The sequence below is a fragment of the Manis javanica genome, chromosome 8 (assembly GCF_040802235.1).
Source record: "Manis javanica isolate MJ-LG chromosome 8, MJ_LKY, whole genome shotgun sequence".
NCBI lineage: Eukaryota > Metazoa > Chordata > Mammalia > Pholidota > Manidae > Manis > Manis javanica.
The window spans coordinates 11,596,390-11,614,979 of NC_133163.1; the positions used below are offsets into that span (position 1 = coordinate 11,596,390).

Below are 18,590 nucleotides of genomic sequence, written 5' to 3' on the forward strand. Positions count from 1 at the left end.
TTACTGCATATCAATACAAACCTCCCCTTGATCAGGGGCCCCCAAATATTTTCCCACCGAAGTCCAAGCCTGCTCCTGGTAGCCCTGTGCACACAGGACTTTTGTCTTTCAAAGTTCTTGCCCATTTGACCCTCCCAAGGCCCTGTGATACAGCAGGACAGTGACTGTTTGTGTCCATTTGACAGATGAGAGAACCGAGGCTCAGAGAGGTTAAGCAACCTCCTCTCCTTTTATTCCCTTTCTCTAGCCTGAGCTAACAAGAGGAAATGTCATGGCAGCCACGAGGAAGCAAAGCCAACAAGCTGTGACATGGGTGAGCGGAAACTCTCATTGACCGTGAGAGATAAACTGAGTTCAAAACAAACCTTGCTACACAACTTGAGCGGCCTGAAAGCTTTTCCTCTTCTAATTTTAAACCCCCAGGCTGATAGGAGTGTCTGTGGTTACTGGGTGTAGCATCTGTTGCTGATGACGTGTGTGGTTGGAGGCCTGATAGGGAAGATGGGTACTTACTCGATTTTTCTTCTTTAATGGTGTATTCGAGCACCGCTTTTGAGCTCTCGTTCTGGGAAGGGAAGTGGACACAGAGCACCAGGCGCTTCAGGCTGCTATCCCGGCAGACCAGGAATGCCTGCAGTGGAGAAGGGGGAAAGCTCCGTGAGTCAAAGGTTTGGGTGGAGGTTAGAAGGACAGCAGTAATGGAATTCATCTGGAATGTTCCAGAAACAAGGAGGCAGTATGGGGCAATCAAGCATCTTTCAGGAGAACTGGGGGTTCCGTCCCAAAAGACATGTGTCACCTGGCCCTTGTCCTCTGGCTCCTGAATTTCAATTTCTCATTTGCCCATGGAGAGGGTCCAATCAAATCAGTGTTTGCAGATGCAGAGCTCAGCAGGGGGTGTTTAAAATACAGATTCCTGGGCCCCACCCTGAGGCAGTGGGTGGGCAGGGCCCATAGTCAGCCTGTTTGGACATAGGTGGGGGTCCAGGGTCCAAACTTAGAATGGGGAGGGGGAGTCGAGCTGAATGCCACCTCACACCCCAGCACTTAAGCTGTGGTGGAGGCTGTTGGAAATAATCATATATATTAGTCAATTCATACTTTTTCCCCCCATGGAAATAAAAGATAGCTAATAATTATAGCTGAAAATAGCTTTCTCTGTGACAGGAGCTGTTATGAATACTTTGCATATATTCACTGGCTCCATCCTCTGGACGGCCCCGTGACGTGAGTTTTGTTGTTATCCCCACTTCACAGATGAAGAAACTGCGGTCCTCTGTGAACTTAGCGGGCCCCCTTCCTCAGGCTAGTGTAATGACTGAGTAAACACCGTACAGGCTTGGCCCACACGACACACTCTGGAAGCTTATCCTGGCCAGGACCTCAAAGCTGTCAGGGGTGGAGCTGGGATTTGGCCCCAGACAGTGGGTCCATGTCGAGACCTCCACGCTGCGCAACCTCTCCCTGTACCACACGGCCTGTGGGGCACATCTTGTGTCCCCGAACCACATGTCAGTTCTTGTCCTGTGCATTTACTCTAGTCTGAGGAAACAGTGCCTTTGGGCCCCCAGGATGTTTCTGTGCTCTAGTAACCAAGCATTACCCTGCGTTCTCTGCTGTCACACCCACAGCAGGTCTGGGACAGAGTTCTTCTCATGACCTTCATGGGGAGGGGGTCCCTGCTTCCTTTCCCAAACTCTGTGGCTTTAAAACATCCTTTGTAGTCTCTGCTGGCCCTACACAAGTTCATCCCTCCTCCCAGGTGATGAGAGATGCTTCTGGAATCACCCTGCCTCCTGGGCCATGGCTTCCCCTGGGAAAGGGGAGAGCTCCCTTTCCTGAGAAAGGACTTGGTCACTGTGTCCCCGCACCCCTCCACCCTCATCCCTGCCCCGGGGTCTAAGCCTTTCCCACCCAGGTCCCAAGCACCCAGGCCAGACCTTGGAAGGCCAGGAGTCCAGCCAAAGCTGCTGACTGTTGAGGAGCAGAGCCACTGGGACATCCCCGTGACATAGCCCCCGGCATGAGGCTCTGAGGAACACAGACGTGGCACTTTCCCCCCTTTCTCCGCCTAAGGCGCATTGTCCTCCCATCCCTTCGGTGATGCTCTAAATCCACTGCTATTGGTATTGATTACTACTATTATGACCCTGTTATAATTGTTAACACCATGTCATAATGGTTAATCAAGCATTATAATAATGTCATTATTATTGATTAGTAGCAACTAACACATATTACTTCCCTCATCTGCCTTAAGCCTTGACCCCAGTTCATCAGATTCCATAGTCTAATTTAATTCTCTTAATAAAGCTAATGGTGGGGGGCAGTGCTATTATCCCTATTTTATAGATAAGGAAACTGAGGAAGAGAGAGGCAAGTAATGCCCAAGAGCACAGGGTGAGTAAGTGCTGCAGCTGGGATTTGAGCTCAGGCCCTTCAGCTTGGGTCCTGGGCCCTCAACTACCCCTGTACCTGGCTCAGAAAGGGTGGGTCCCTGGGTTTAAGATGTGCTGTCTGTGACAGTGTGTGCCCCTTTGGGGGCAGCGACACAATGAACCCACTGGTCACTCAAGTGTGGTTGGACAGTTTCTGAGCCCCCCTCCTGGACAGGGCAGGGTGGAGAGTGTGTGAGAGTCTGGAGTGCACAGTGGACAGAGAGAGGCCTCCAGGGGCAGAAATGCTGGGCAGGTGGGGATGCTGCCTGCAAACCTGCCCCAGCCCGGAAGGTGGTCCGCATACCTCCACAGGCCTCCTGAGACAAATGCCTAGGCTCCCGGCATGGCTTTGCTCTACTTGGGGCGGCAGCATCCCTGAACTTAGGCACTCACCTGCACCTGAACCGACCCCAGGAGCACGTTGGCTTTTAAAGAAAAGAGGTCCCTTGGCATCTTCTGAGGCCAAGCTGCCTCCTGTCTTCCAGGCTGGTGGAACCACAGTGCGTGTGGGAACGTGACAGTGAGTGTGTGTGGGGGGCAGTGTGGGTGTGTGGGGGAGTGGAGTTTAATAAAAATATATATCTGGGTTTTGGCTCTACTTCCAGACATGGAGCTTCAAAAGCCCTTGGGATTTCCTGAGCGACAGGAGCATCTTCTGTTATTCAGAGAAAGCCCCTTTGACAGTCCTGAGTTCACACCAACAGGTGACTCATGGTGAGCCTTAGTGTCAGCGCAGAGGCTGGCCACAGAAGGAGCAGTCACGAGACTATGGGTTGGACAGCTCAGCCCCAGCCCCAACCTCTGGGCAGGGAGAGGGACTGGTGACTGGACGTGGCCAGTGAGTTAGTCCACCAGCCTATGAGATGAAATGAAATAAAACCTCTGGATGCTGAGGCTCAGAGGAGCTTCCTGGGTCCCAAGCACCCAGGCCAGACTTTGGAAGGCCAGGAATCCAGCCAAAGCTGCTGACGGTTGAAGAGCAGGGCCACTGGGGCATCCCTGTGACCCTACACCTCACTCTTTCATTTGGGTGCTTCTGAGTTGTACCCTTTATAACAAAATGGGCATCACAGGAATAGTGCTGTCAAGGGAGTTCTCTGAGCCCTAGTGAATCATCAAACCCAAAGGGGGTCATGTTTGTAGCCAAGTCAGAAGTGTGGGTCGCCCAGGGTCCCATCTGTGTCTGGCATTGGAAGTAAGGGTAGTCTTGTTGGGGACCTTGCCCTTTACCTCGTGGGATCTGCACTCACTCCGGGTGGCTGGTGTCAGAACTGAATGGAATTGTAGTCACCTAGCTGGTGTCAGGGGATTGCTGTCAGAGTGAGTGGGTGTAAGTGTGTGAGTGTGTGATGAATGTGTGTGTGTGTGTGTGAGCATGGAAAGAACTCCTGCGGGAGCTCCTGGGAACAGGGCATGTGGTGCTGTTAGGAAGACTGACAGAGCAAACTTGGACCCTTGACCCTGAGCCAGGGCAGAAGCTGAGGTGACGCCCTGAACTGAAACTGAACTAAGGGTTTATGTCTTTCTAGGGCAAGCACTCCCTGCACACATGTGGTGCGTGTCAGCGTGGGGAGACACATATCTAGGTCATCCATTCAGAGGCACATACACATGGATAGCCACCCCTCTCCATCCTTGAGTGTCAGGAATGGCACAGAAAGGCAGTATTTTTTCAAATTGTAGGTCATGATCCAGTAGTGCAAATGCCACCAACCATTTTTATTTTCTCAGGACAAAATATGAGAATAAAATAGAAGATAATAAGGGTGCTTACAATAGGGGTGGACTTTTTATCAGAGAGAGAGAGAGCAAGAGAGAGACAGTGACCCAAGGCAGGCTGGGGCCACAGTACATGTATTTCTTACTCTACTGATAATCACCTTCTTCATTGAGTATTTTGACCCCTCATTGGTCTTTCCTTTGGGCAAAGGCAATGACAGTCATGGCTGTCAGCCTCAGCTGGGGCCTCCCTCAACGGTACCTTGGGATCTGATAGGCTTTTTCACACCCGGCATGTAACAATTTCTAGATTCCTTCACTTTGCTGAGACACCAGTCCTGTTCTCTGACCTCATGTTCCACTGAGAGAAGGAAGTAAAGAAGAGAGAAAGCTCATGCCTCCCTTGAACATGAACTCCTCAGACCACGGGGGAGTCACAGTCTGTATTTCTCTGGGGCAGACAGAGGGCCCTAAGCAGCCATTTATGAGCTCTGTGGCCCAGAGTCATTTGTGGCTTCTCTGAGCCTTAGTGTTCTGATTTGTTAGTGGGCCTAATAACACCCACGACCACCCAGTAGGAACAAGAAACAAAACCAAAGCCTGCTGCTCTGTATTGCAAGCGGTAACTGAGAAGCATATCAGTTGTGCAGGAAAGCTTATCAATGGGATAAATAGGTTCCCACGGATGCTCACTGAGGATTAAGTCTCCACTTGCCCCCACTTCCTTCGGCTGGTTTTGTTCTTCTGTCTCAGTCTCAGGCTCCACCTAGAACTAGGGATCAGTCTACCACACAGTTTACGGTGAAAAAGAAACAGAAGGGATTTCCTTGAGAGATTGGTTCAGTGCACAGTAAGGCGCTGGAGCTGAAGCAGCGGCTGATGTCTGTGCTCTGTGCCAGTCTCGCTCAGCTCTCACTGCAGCCCTGTGAGGTAGCGGACTGCCTTGACTGTGTCTCAGGACACAGAGGTTGGATGAACCCAAGGCCATGCAGAGGGGAAGCACAGCAGAATGCAGGCCCAGGAGTCACCGAGAGCACCTCCTTATCTCCTGCCATCACATCTGTGTTACCTGCTCCTGGGGGCAGGGGTGTGATTGGGGGGTGGAAATTCCCTGAGGCTGGACTCTGACGGGTCTCCAGCTCTGAAGGCCCAACACCCACCCTCCCAGCACTCCACAAAGCCTCCCAGAGCACTTCCTTCTGCCATGGCCAAAGCCTGAGGCTCTTATCTAAAAAGCCAAGATAAGGCACTGGGAGGGGAGGAGACTTGTGGAGGGAAGAGGGGAGAGGCTGTGAGCTAGTGGGGATGGGGCAGGGAGGGAGGCTAGAGGAGTCCTCTGACCCTTCCACCCCATCGCTTGGCTGGAGGGGGTACTGACAGGTATACCTCCTGTGGGCTGAACCCGTCAGGCGTCTGCCTTGGCCACTGTCCTTTGGAACAGGGTTTAGCTGCTTAGCTAGTCACAGGGTCCCCTCTAGGAAGCACTCACAGACAGCACTCCAAAAAACAGGGTCATTGTGTAGCACACAGCAGGAATAATGCAGAGTAGAGTCCTGTAGAACACTCTAGATTGAGAAGCACCCTCCGATGCTTAAGCCTGGCAGAGTTCCACTGAAGTCTGTGCCAGGAGGAAGACCATCCATGTGAGCTGTGTCTTCCCCTCCACCCACCCTCAATGGGTGTCCACTGGTTGTACACTAAGGACACGTTACCCACCATGGGTGTTGCAGGAGAGCGCACGGGGGCAAAGGAACTAGATGGGCCACCTAAAGCCCTTTCTCCAACACCCTTGGGGTCTCATGTTCCATGTGCAATTCTTCAAACCCCCTTATTTCTCTTTCTATTCCCTGCAGCTAGCTTTTTAGAGATGTGTGAGCTTGAATTCTAGCTCTACTACTTAGTAACTGGGAGTCCATTGGTAAGTTACTTTTACTTCTCTGAGTTTCAATTTCCTTATCTGAGCATGAGAATATCTATCTTTCAGGGTTGCTGTGCATATTGCTGATCATGTATATAAAATGCCTGATGCAGAGTATGCACTTAAATAATAATAATAATAATAATAATAATAAATAATTTCCTGAGCACTAAACCATATGCCAAGATTTTTATATGCATAATCTCCTTTGATTTATAAATGATAATTATTAGTAAGATTATCATTATGTATCTTTTTTCAAACAAAGAGATAGGAGAAAGGACTCAAAGACCATTCACTTATGTGATAGATTAAAAAATGGCCAATTCTCTGCAGCTCTTCCCATCAAGAGGGAGAGTCTATTCCCCCACACCTGGAAGGGTGGCCCTGGGACTTGCTTTGACCTAGGGAATGCAGCAGACATGCCACTGGTGTTCTAAGCCTAGGCCTTAAGAGACACGTCAGCTTCCATGCTCACCCTTTTAAACTGCAGCTGTCATGTGGACAAGTCTGAGCAAGCCTGCCACAGTCGTGTGGCCCAGCTGACTGCTGGCACCAGCCACCAGACACGTGAGTGAGGCCCTCTAGGGCCAGCCAGCTCCAGTCAAGTGGCCTGATGACTATGGCATGACGGACCCCAGGAGACACCAGCAGAAGAACCGCTCAGCAGGGCACAGCCCAAAGTGATGACCCACAGGATCATGAGTAAGTCAAGAGGTGACTGTTTTAAGCCACTGAATTTTGGAGTGGCTTCTTATGAGCAGGAGGTAATGATATAGCTGTGGGGTCTGCAGACATGGGGCCTCATCCCTTGGATAACCCCCTTCTCTGCTCCTTCTGTGAGGTGCTGCTGAGGGGCCCCTAGAGTTTGGTAGGGAAGTCTGAAAGCCAGTGACGTGTCCAGCTCTTCTCTCTACAGCAGAGGAAACCAAAGCCCACAGGTGCAAAAAGGCCTCCTGAGGTCACATCAGTCGTTAGAGGCAAAGCCAAGACAAGAATGCAAGGTAGTGACCTTTGGGCCAGGTTGGCAGCTACAGTACATGTCTTCCAACCCAACCAGCCCACCAAGGGTCAACTGAGCATGTGTTTTATGCCAGGGCACCAGACTAGAGGCTTTAGGTACCTTGCAGCAACACCCCCTTGGGGTCTGAAATATTTTACCTATGGTATGGATGAGAAAACAGTGTGGGCAGAGGACTGGCAGGAAGAGAGGGAAAGGAGAAGGTTCAGAGCACTGCGCCTTGGGGCCCTGCCACAGAAGACTTCAGCTCCCAGGCTAGGGAGCCGGTCTGAGTTTAGGCCTCTCCAAGCTGTGTGGCTTCTCTGGGGCTGCTTCTTCCTCTGCCAAATGGGGTCACAATAGTTCCTGCCTGTGAGTCACTACAAGTTAGCTCCCTGAGAACCAGTCCCCTTCCTTTCCTTGCTAAGTGATCCCTGTTCTTACCTGGGAGCAATGTATCCTGCCTCAGGAGATGAATCGCATTCGGTCAAGGCCAGGTATGGCTGTTCAGCTCCCCTCTGCTATTCATCTCCTTTACAGCCTCCCTCACACTTAAGGCACCTGAAAAACATCTGTTTCCTGACAAAACGACTGAGCCTACGAGAAGGAAGCCTTTTGCCCATGACCTCCTGCCTTTGAGTGGGCGAGATGGCTGTAGCTGTAGCTGCCATTTTTTAACCATGAAGTGGTGACAAACCTGAGGATAAAAAGCCAGCACCTTGAAGATGGGGGAACAGAAAGAACCTGGGTCATGATGACATCATTGAGCAGCTAAACTAGTCCTGGTCCCCAACCTGCAGATTCCTCGTTAGGTACACGATGGCAGCCAGACGGCTAACACTACCACAGGCTGGGTTTGCTGTTACTTGAAGCTGAAAGCCGGCCCAGTGCCTCAAAGGATTATTTGTAAGAACTGCACAGGAGAGTTCTGTAGACTGCCTGCTGTATAACAAGTACTCTGTACGTAGCGCCTCCCTTCCCCAGTGCCTGTCTACCTGCCTCAATGCCCCGAGGACAAGTCGCACGTGGCCCTTACTGGACAGAGGTAGCATCCCAGCCTCACGTGTTCATGGATGGCTCTGTGGGTCAGAAGGGCAACATGGTGGGGCACCAGGCACCTGGGCAAGGAAAGACATCCTCAGTCGCCGCTCCAGACTTCAGGCCTCAGCCCTGACAGGAAGGAGGAGCTCAAAGTGCGTAGTGAGGGAACATGGGGTAACAAGTCCAGGTGCCTGGCCTCCTCCGTCCTGCTCGAGGACGCTGGCCTGTGGGCTCCCCGGGGTTATTATGAACTAAGCAGTGAACATTCATGCCCACAGTGGGACCCTCCACCCACCACTGCTCTTCCCCCGTCACCCAGACCACCAACAAACCTTGCTGTGCCCCAGGGTCCTCACTCAACCCCTCTTCTCTGTGGGAATGAGCATCATCTGGTGTCTTGCTGAGTGACATTTGAGTCGGCCGCTCCTCTGTTCCTTCTCCTCCTCCCCCACTGCACTGGATCAGGAGGTCTCAGAAAGCAGAGGAATCCTCTTCCCCCAGTTATACAAACCGATGGCGGCACGCCCACCCCGAGGGTCCCGAGGAGCTAGGGCTCCCCCATCCCCACTTCCCAGAACAACAATGGGGTGGTGGTCCGAGCACGGGGCTGTGAGGCAGGACACATGGTGTCCCTCCTACGCCGGACTCTGGTTTGCTGTGCCTGTCACTTCCCCTCTCTGAGCTGCCTGTTCCAGCCCAGTGACGGAATGGGGCTGAGGAGGCCCAGGATGCCTTCCTTCTAGAAGATACTCTCAGCCTCGGGGCCCTGGGGTCTCTCCCAGATTCCAAGCGGCTGCACAGGGTGAGGTTGCCGGGTAAATCACTGCAGGCCAGGAGGTTGTAGCCAGCTTGGGAGCCCCTCCCTGTCCCTCCACAGCTTGGGTTTTAGGAAGACCTATTGATTTCAGAAACAGCTGGGACAGAATACGCTTAGGGAGGGAATTATGCAGCCACTGCACTCCCCTCCTTCTCTCCAAATAAATACAAAAAAACGCAAAGCTAAATACACTATAAGTGGTTTTGTTTTTACTATCCATTTTTGGCCTGGACAACCCAGAGCTGTCTGCTTTTCCACTTTTGTTATTTTAGGACTATTTTCCAGTTGCTTGGGGAAAATTTCCAATCATGCTCATGAGGCAGGAATAGAAGAGGCTGGTTTTTCCTAGAGGCCACAAGTGCAGGGGCTACTGTACCTGGGGAGGGCGGTAGCCAGTGGCCAGAGGCCATTCTGGACAGGTGTGGCTCACCTTTCCCATTACTTACGATGGAGTTGTAACATGGCATGCAGTGGAGTTTCTCAATTCTGGCTGTACATTAGAATCACTTTGGGGTCTTTTCAAACATGCAGATGCCTGAGCCCCACTCCAAACCAAAGAAATCAGCATTTCTGGGAATGAGGCCGAGACATTGGGTATTTTTTTTTTCAAGCCTTTGAAGGCAGCCAGTTGGTGGGGTCAAATCACTCTCCAGCACTTAGTAGCCATATTACGCAGGGCAGGCTCCTCACCATCAGTACTGAGTTTCCTCATTTATAAAATAGACAGCCTGCCCTCTGCTCTGTGGGCTGTTGGAAAGATGAGAGGTAGAGCTCAGCACAAAGCAGGTCTGCAGTGATGGCTGAGTGCACTTTCCTCTCTGGCCCCGGCACCCTGAAGGGCAGGAAAGGAGCTTCACTGATGCCTCTGCCACACGAGCACTGGACAGAAGTGGTATTCCTTGGCTCACACCTGGGCAAGGCGCCTTGAACCACGACTCAGGTTACTGCAGCCCTTGAGCCAAACTCTACTACAAAAAGCAATCTTACTAGAGGTTTCTTAAATTAAAAACCACCTTTTGGCCTAAGCAATAACACTCCAGTAGCAATAAACACACACAACATCCAGTTCTTGGTTCCTAATATCATTCTCTAATAAAAGGAATAAGGGCTTCTTAAAGAAATAGCTGATTCAGGACCGGGGCAAGAAATGTATAAGACAACCCTGGAATATCTTGTAGTGTGAGAAGGTAAGGAGGTGCTCCAAAAAAAAAAACAGAACATAAACGCACAATCATGAAGATATGTCACAGGCACATGGGAACCAACTGAGAGTTCCCAATGGCCAAAGCTGGAAAAATCTGAGCAAAAATAATTAGAGTAGTATTGGATTATTATATTATAAACCAAAGCATAAACTAAATATTCCATGAGTCCATGTTGATACAAGTAACTGATTGAATAAATAAATGGGGCAGAGAGACAAATCTCTTGTGCAGAAGCATGGTGATAATCAATGGAGATACTCAGTCAAGGCGGTAGAGCATAACTCTGCACTTCCTGAGTGGGGGCCATGCACAATGACTCCTTTCTGAAGAGGACAGTACGGAAGGGGGAAAAGGAGTAATTCATAGTAGAGACACCTGACATGCATATCCTCAGCCAGTGATCAAGGTCAACATCAACAGTGAGTGATAAGTCACATTAGGTAGTATGTCCTTTTGACACGATATGACGAGAAGGGCACTCCACTCTGTGGTCTCCCTCCCCAAACCCATAACCCCAGGCTGACCAGCAGACAAAGCCCAACTGAGGGACAGTCTACAAAACACTTCACCTGTATTCCTCAAAACTGTGAAGGTCATCAAAGAGAAAAAGTCTGAGAAATTGTCCCAGGCAAGAGGGACCTAGGGAGATGTGATGCCAAATGCACTGTGGGGCCCGGAACGGGCTCCTGGGACAGAAAAAGGATGTTAGGTGAGAGCTAAGGGAATCTGAATCAAGTATGGGCTTTAGTTAGCACTCATGTGTCAGTACTGGTTCATTAATTGTGACAAATGCACCCCACTCATGTTAGATGTTGACAAAGGGAGAAACAGGGTAAGAAGTATATGGGACTCTCTGTGCTATCTTTGTAACTTTTCTGTAAATCTGAAATTTCAAAATAAAACTGAAAAACAAGCCAACCAACCCCCATTTGGGTGCAGAGTGAATAAAAGTGGGTTTTGATTGCCTTGTTTATTGACACAAAAATGAAAAACGGGCCAGAGTGTTCCCAGCACGCTATCAGAAAAGCAGGCTGCAGGACGGGGGGACGGAGTGCGGAGGTGTGGGATGTGCTCAAGGCCACACAGATACGTGGAGCAAAGGGTCCCGATCTCCAGTGGACACAGTGAAGCACCTTCCTTATCAGGAGCGGTGGATCCAGGTGATCTTTGAAGACCCTTTGAGCTTTCACAGCCAGGGGACCACCCATGATGTGTATCTTTAAAAACAACAAAGCTGTTGCACTGGTTGAATTTCAGACAGCTCTGTGGGAGTGATACTGTGCATCAAAGGGCCTTCCCAGCACCCCTAAAGATCACAGCAGGCAAACTCTGCTCCTTCTAGCTGTGCCTTTGCCTCTCATCTGCAGGTAGGGACACTAACAATACCTACTGTGTTGTAGTTGCTGTGAGGCTCAACAAGAACATGCAAAGAACACCTCTGGATAAAAGTTGGCCAATCATTTTTTTTTTTATCAGAGCCTGAGCTTGGGGCTTTACTTCTGCCTGAAGACATAGAAGCTCATGGGGAGCAGTGGGGTGGCGGTGTCTAAAGGCTGAGGGCAGAGGTGGGAGCAGAAGATGCATCTGCTCCAATTCTGTTGTCCTTAGGGCCACCCCAGCCCCTGTGGCCTCCCAGGGGGCAGTGAGTGGACAGCAGAGGGAAGGGCCGGCTGGTGTCCCCTAGTGCTGACCTTTGACCCTGATGGTAGCGGTGGTCTCACTCTTGGGATGGGATTGAAGGCTCTGACACTTCAGAGCCCAGCCTGAAGCTTTCTGTTTCCCATGTGCAGCCTCATGGATTACAGAGGAGTGGCCTGGGAACCAACCCCTGCCTGGGGTCAAGGGGCCTCTGGCCTCTTGCAGCCCCTGAGGCTGGGATTGAGGTGTAAAGCCTGGTTTTATGTGTGCTCACCTGGAAAACGAACAAAGACATGTGGCCTTTGCCTCTTGTTGCAGGTCCTGAACAACCTGGCCCAGAATGAGACCCACCCTCTCTGCCACCCTTCATTCATTGTTCTAATGAACAGTCAGAGCCAGACTGCTCCACACCCAGGCCTGTGGGTGAGTGCAGGGTGGTCTTTCCCTGCGGTGGCTCTTGTTGGCTCCAGTCCCTCCAGTCATACTGCCTTCCATCCTCTGCACCCAAGCGTGGCTCATGACCACCCCTGAGACTCAGCCTTTGCTGTTCCATCACCCACCACTCTCAGGCAGACCTTCTCAGGTTACCCAATCCCAGGCCTGCCCATTCATCCTGCATGATCCAGCTCAGCATCTGCCTCTTTCAGGAAGTCTGCCCAGATCACCCCACAACTTGGCATCTCTTTGTCCACAGGCTGTTTCTGACCAGAGTCAGATCTTTTCCTGCTCAGGGCAGAGAGGAGGTGCTGGAACATGAATGCTCCCCCCACACCCCATGGCTATCAGGAGTTGGTGAATAGTACCAGATCCCTGATCCCTCGGGTGGGATGACCTTGAAATGGGCGTTCTACACTGATTCCCAGAGTGCCCCTGCAGGAGTCAGCTCTACTTGCCCCAAGTGCTGACTTGCAAGGTCACCTACCTTTTATTAGCTACCTTTCCGTCCCTGTCTTATTTCCCCTGCTGGTGCTCCTGGGGTCATCTCCCAAATAAGCTACTTGTCCTCAAGTCCTCATCTCCAGTTCTCCTTCTGGGAAAGCCCAAACCAGGGCATTTCTCTTAGCCTCAGTTTCATCATCTGTAAAATGGGGATAATGGCAAGTCTGCCTCACAGGATTCAATGAAACGACATTCATACAGTACTTGGTATTAATGCCAGTACGGGGCCTGGCATTAACAAGTATTCTGTACACAGAACCACTATTGCTATTTTGAGGGCTTATCTTAAACTTTCTGGAGAGAGGACTGAGCTCTTTGGCAAAGCGGTCATGACTTATGCCCGGTGTACCTTTCCCCGGAGCCAGTTGCCCTCTCTGTGGATATGCCCTCGCTGCCGGGTCCGCCCCTGTCTCCACACGCCTGGGATACACCTCTCCTGAGGACCAGGCTCCAGAAAAGGCCATCGCTCAGCATCAAACCCTTGCCCTGGGGCTTGTTTTCGAGCTGTGGTCTGCCTGAAAGGGTGGGGAGGGAATCCCCTGAGAACCTCACAGAGGGGTGGACAGTGGGCGGGGGCTGCCACCTCGCAGTGCTGACTGGAACCCCTGCTGGCATGAGTCTCCAATTTTATTTTCTGAACAATTTCATCATCTACTCTGAAGCCCTCACAGGTCAAAGCTGAAAACCTTTTGGTGGGGAGGAATAAACAAAGATCTTGTTTTCTTAAGCTCTACAGTCTCCTCATCTCCCCGTCCACCCCTCTCTCTCCTTCTCCCTCCAAGAAAAGAGCTCTCCTTGGCCTCCCAGGCTGACCCTGGTGCTGAGGGGGCTGGGCTGGCCCGCAGGGCACCTGCCTGGATACCCGGAGGTGCCTCCCTGACTGAGGCGGGATTCCACTGGGCCTTCTGGCCTCTACAGTTCCTGCTCCCTGGGTGACGGCCTCTGTGGCAGGAGGAGGTTCACTTTGCTGGGGCCAATAAGTCCCGGTAACTCTAATTTCAGGTCCAGCCACCAACTTGATGGGTTTTATATTGTCCATGGTGAATGAGTTCACTAACCAATGGAGGCCCATGTATTTCAGAGCCAGGATGGTTCCCAGACACAGGGTAGCACTTCATGCCACACTGAAGGTGAGAATGGAAGTGCCCGCAGAGGAAAGCTACAACTCCACCTGTGTCCAATCAACCCCGTGTGCACCCGACAGCACAGGAGCACCCAGACGCCTGGGTTCCTCTGCCAGCTCAGCGCTTGCTTGCTTGCTCACTGTGTCACCTGCGGAAGGGGTCAAAGTTCTTTGTGCCTCAGTTACCTCATCTGTGCAGTGGGCATACCCACCTCAGAGGGCTGCTGTGCAGATGCACTGCTAATTCACGTGGAGAACCCAGACACGTGCCTGGCAATAGTAAGCATGTAGTGCCTGCTGCTGCCATAGATGTGGCACTCTGTGTGGAAAATGCCTGGAGATACACCAGGGCCTTCTAGCAAAACTGACTTCTGCAAGCAGACTGGTGGTTGCCAAGGGTCAGCGGAAGAAGGGATGGGGAGTAATTGCTCTACCTTATCTTGGGGTGATGAAATGCTCTGGGACTAGATAGAGGCGGTGTGGTTGCACAACACTGTAGATGTACTAAATGGTGCATTTTAAAATGGCTAAGTTTATGTTATGTGAATGTCACCTCAATAAAAACAAAAACATATAAACAAAAAAGACTTTTGGGAAGTAGGTTAGGTGAAAAAGAGTAGGTGGCAAAGACCTTTATAAGACACTTTACTTTTTACTTTATTACTTCTGGCCAGATTGATTTTTTTGAACAACAAACATGGATATGTACCACTTTTATAATTAAGCAAATTAAACGTTTTTGAAAAAGGAAATAGCATGGCAGAGAAAAGGCGTGGAGTGGGGGTGCTGCTGGGGGGCATTCGATGAACTGACTCATACTTCATTGTCTACCTCTATTTCTTCCCCTGGAATGCTTACACTGCGGAAGGAAAGTACTATTCATGGCCCGGTTTCAAAGCGAGAGAAGTCAGGCTCAGAAAATGTCAGCCACTTGCAACTCACAGTACTGACTGCAAAAGCATCCTCTGACTATCACAGAGCCCCTCATTTGCATATGTAAACTAAGGGGGTGTAAAATGACTTCTCACGTCCCTGGGGTCTGATGCTCTCTAGTCCTGGATGCCTCACTGAGTTCTTGAAGTGTCAGTTCTGCCTCTCAGGTGTCCAAATGCTCAGACAGCCCAGCCCATGCCAGACACACATATACACCTGCGCTCCAGCAGGGGCACCTGCCCCCCAAAGCAGAAACCAGCCCTCCTACCAGTCCCCCACTCCTAAGTCCTGGAAAAACACCCTGACCCAAAAGCTGATAAGCCAAAGAAATGGGCAGCTATCCGAGGACAGTGGCTTCGGAAGCCCGAGCAGCTCCTTGTAGCTGGGCCTGCCCACCGGCCACGAGGTGGAGAGACCCCAACTCACCCCAGCAGCCTCCCGGTGCAGGATCCTGGCCGCCTCTGCCTGGCCCAGCCCCAGCTGCAGCCACACTGGGCACGTTTTGACAAGCTTCTCCAGGACACTGATGCCTCGGCAAGGGAGACAGTTCTTCGGGGAGGCTGGCAAACAAGGCCCCATGCCGTCTTCCTCTTCCTCTCTTCCTTTGCCAACATCTAGAACAGGACTGAGAACAGAATCAAATGATCAGCCCATTCTGCAGCTAGCCCAGGGAGTGGTGCGTAACAAATGGGGATGCAATTCAACCATGCTTGTTTATTTAGCATCTATGAAATTGGTGGCCCTTGGGGGATTAAAAAAATGAACCGATCATGATCGATCTTTACCTCCAGCTACTTATAATGAGTTGAACAACCACAGAAACAGCCAGAAACAGCCAAGATTGGAATAAATATAATAGAAGCACAGTGTAACAGGAGTAGCTAATTCCAACCCAGGGTGGGTTCAGGGAAATGGGGCATTTGAGCAGAGCTCTAAAGAGAATTTTTTAAAGACTTTTTAATTGAACTGTAACTTACACACAGTGAAATGCACAAGTCTTCAGTTATACAGCTGGACAAATCTTTACAAGTCTATATCCGTGTCACTACCACCCAGATCAAGATAGGAACCTGTGCTGTTCGATGCTGGAGCCACTAATCACATGTGGGTATTGTGATCTTAAAAGTGGGTTGTCTGAACTGAGATGAGCTGTAAGCGTAAAATATATACAGGACATGAAAAAAGACTAAAATAGTTCATTAATCATATTTTACAGTGATCATGTGTTAAAATGATAATAGTTTGGATATATGGGGTTAAATATAACATTATTAAACTAAATTTTACCTGTCCCTTTTTACTTTTTTGATGTGGCTTCTAGAACATTTAACACAACATATGTGGCTTATATTATATTTCTATTGACAGAGTAATATAGACATTTCCAGGAGGCTCCCTTTTGCCCCTCTCCCCCACCATGAGGATATAACAGGTCAGGGCTGGGGGGAGGAGGAGAATCTCAGGCCTGCAAACCTGCAAAACCAGAGGAGAGGCCCAGTTTAGGAGATCCCGGATCCTCCCCCAAATGTTCCCTCCACCCGACTCCCTACAGACATTGGCAGGATCGTTTTGATTTCAGGAAAGAAGGAATGGATTCTGGATGCCTCAGATCCTGGTTGGGCCAGTTGTGTGGTCTGTTTGCTTTCTACCCAAGGACCTAAATCTCCCAGGGTATCTGCGGGGGTGAAAACCTTCATCAGACAGAGGGCTTAGTTAGAAAGCTCCCAAGCTGTGGCTGGTGCCTCTCCTGTGTCTCTGGGATGTTGTCCAGCGGACCAGTGATCAGGGCTGGCATTTGCTGTAAGGGGCACCTCGGGAGAGGGATGAGGCCAGAATGAGCCCTGTTAAAGGCACAGAAAAGTGGAACCACTTCCTGGGGCCAAAGGGCAGCAGGACCGGGAAGTCTGAGGAAGGCACAGCGTCTCCCACAAGGGAGGGTTGGGTCCTGTGATTCCCAGGGTGGGGGCAGCTGGGCAGTGCAGGATTTAACAGGCCCAGCAGTGTTGTGTTGTTCAAGCAGCTGGATTTCGCACTGACCCAAAAATGGAGATGTGTGGTGGTGAGGGGTACATCACCACCAGTGTGCTCAATTCCCTCCCCGCTGCCTCCACTCCCAACCCCCTCCCGTGGGCCTCCGTCTCACGGGTGCCGTGTGGGGGCACATGGGCACATGTGGCCTTCCCCTCCAATCCACACAGAGGCATATGCCAGGTCACCAGGACAGCAGGCGTGTCCCAGGCGCTTGCAGGCATCATGGGGCTGGGAGGGGCTGGAGGGCAGCCCCCTGGAAGTCCACAGGCTGCGGAATTAGGGCCCAGTGGGCCTCATTTGGAGTTCAAGGCTAGGGCAGCCTAGCAGATACTGATGTAACCTCTTCCCAGGCCCTGAAGTGTGGTCATAGCATCGCCTCTGGGAAAGAAGTTAAAACGGTAGAGTCCCCAATTACCCAGGAAAGAAGCACTCTGGGGCCTGTTAGTTTCCTGTAACCCCCACTTGGAAACACAAAAATATCTTCTAGCACCGAAAGGTTTTATAGTTATCTTTAAACCTGCTCACTTGGCCCAGCGTCTCCTCCAGGCGGCCAATTAGGACTCTAATGGCAGCTGGGAGTGAGAGAGATCTGCTCCCATTTCCTCTCTGACACTAGCTAGGCTTAGACCTTTGCTTCTCAGGGTCTCAGTTTCCTCATCTGTGCAATGGGCACGGGTGGCCTGGAAGACTCCTCCATTCGCTGGGTGGCCCTGCGTTGGACCTGGGCTTTGGGACATGGGTGCCTATTTTCTCCTGTGGAACCAAAGCTGTGATCCAACAAACAGACTCTGGGAGAAATGAGGAGCTTGCCTCACTTTCACTCATCCTGTGAATCTTTTCTGAGGACCTGTAAGCACCAGATGTTTAAGGCACTGGCTTAAAGCAGAGAACAAAAGGGTGAAAAAAGAAAAAAGTCGTCTCTAAGGAGAGGGGTCAGGCAACGGGCAAGGCGAGTGAGTGACCTAGAGTGTGTCAGCTGGTGACGAGCCAGGGCAGGAGGCAGATAACGGGAAAGAGACGCCAGGCAGAGGGAAGAGCGAAGGCTTCGAGTCACATGGTCTAGGAATACCGCGAGGAAGTCTGGGAGTAGCAGCGGGAGGAAGGAGGTGAGAGTAGGGAGAGGTGAGGTCAGAGGGTGTGCCTGGGAGTTGCCTCTAAATCCAAGTACATGAGCACCTTCCCCAGGCTTCCGGGTGGTAACTAACGGGCTTGCTCAGCAAGAAACGGGCCCAGGAAGCCCTGGTGGGTGTGGGTGGCTTGTGGGCCATGGACGGTCCTCGGGGATCCACAGAGATGAATGCGCTCCTTGGCAGCCCCCCAGTCTGCGTCTTGCCACTTCCAGTGTGACCAAGTAGAAACTCTACCCAGGCTCCAGCATCATGCGGACTGTGCCATCTCTCCCACAAGATCATGCCCCTTCTCTGCTCTAAAACATTCAATGGCTAAAGAATCCAGTCCACTCTCCTAATTGAAGACATTCCTATTCTGAGCCCCATGCCCAGATGCCCCTACATAGGACTGCCCTCCATCACCCCAGCAAAACGGGCCGCCCCACCCCACCCACCGATGCTCTTACTCCTGCTCAGGTCTCTCCTTCCACCTGCGGTTCCTTCAGGTTTTCTATTATTCACCTCCCCCCCATTGTCTCCAACAGGTAGGCAAAAGTTTATCATGTGGGACTCAGAAAGCTAGCACCATAAAAGATGGATAAATTAGATGTATCAAAATTTAAACTTAAGTCCATCAAAACACCTTATTAAGAAAATGAATACTCAGACCACAGGCTGG

General features: G+C 51.0%; 1 protein-coding gene across 1 annotated transcript in view; it reads right to left on the bottom strand.

Moving 5' to 3' along the window:
• Window positions 1-18,590, bottom strand: part of RIN3 (Ras and Rab interactor 3) — a 120,437-nt gene that overhangs the window by 67,622 nt on the left and 34,225 nt on the right. The window contains exons 2-3 of the mRNA XM_036991564.2: window positions 15,198-15,396; window positions 514-631 (exon numbers count right to left, since the gene is read on the bottom strand). Coding sequence (XP_036847459.2) covers window positions 514-631; window positions 15,198-15,396 — 317 coding nt within the window. The remainder of the gene's footprint in view (window positions 1-513; window positions 632-15,197; window positions 15,397-18,590) is intronic.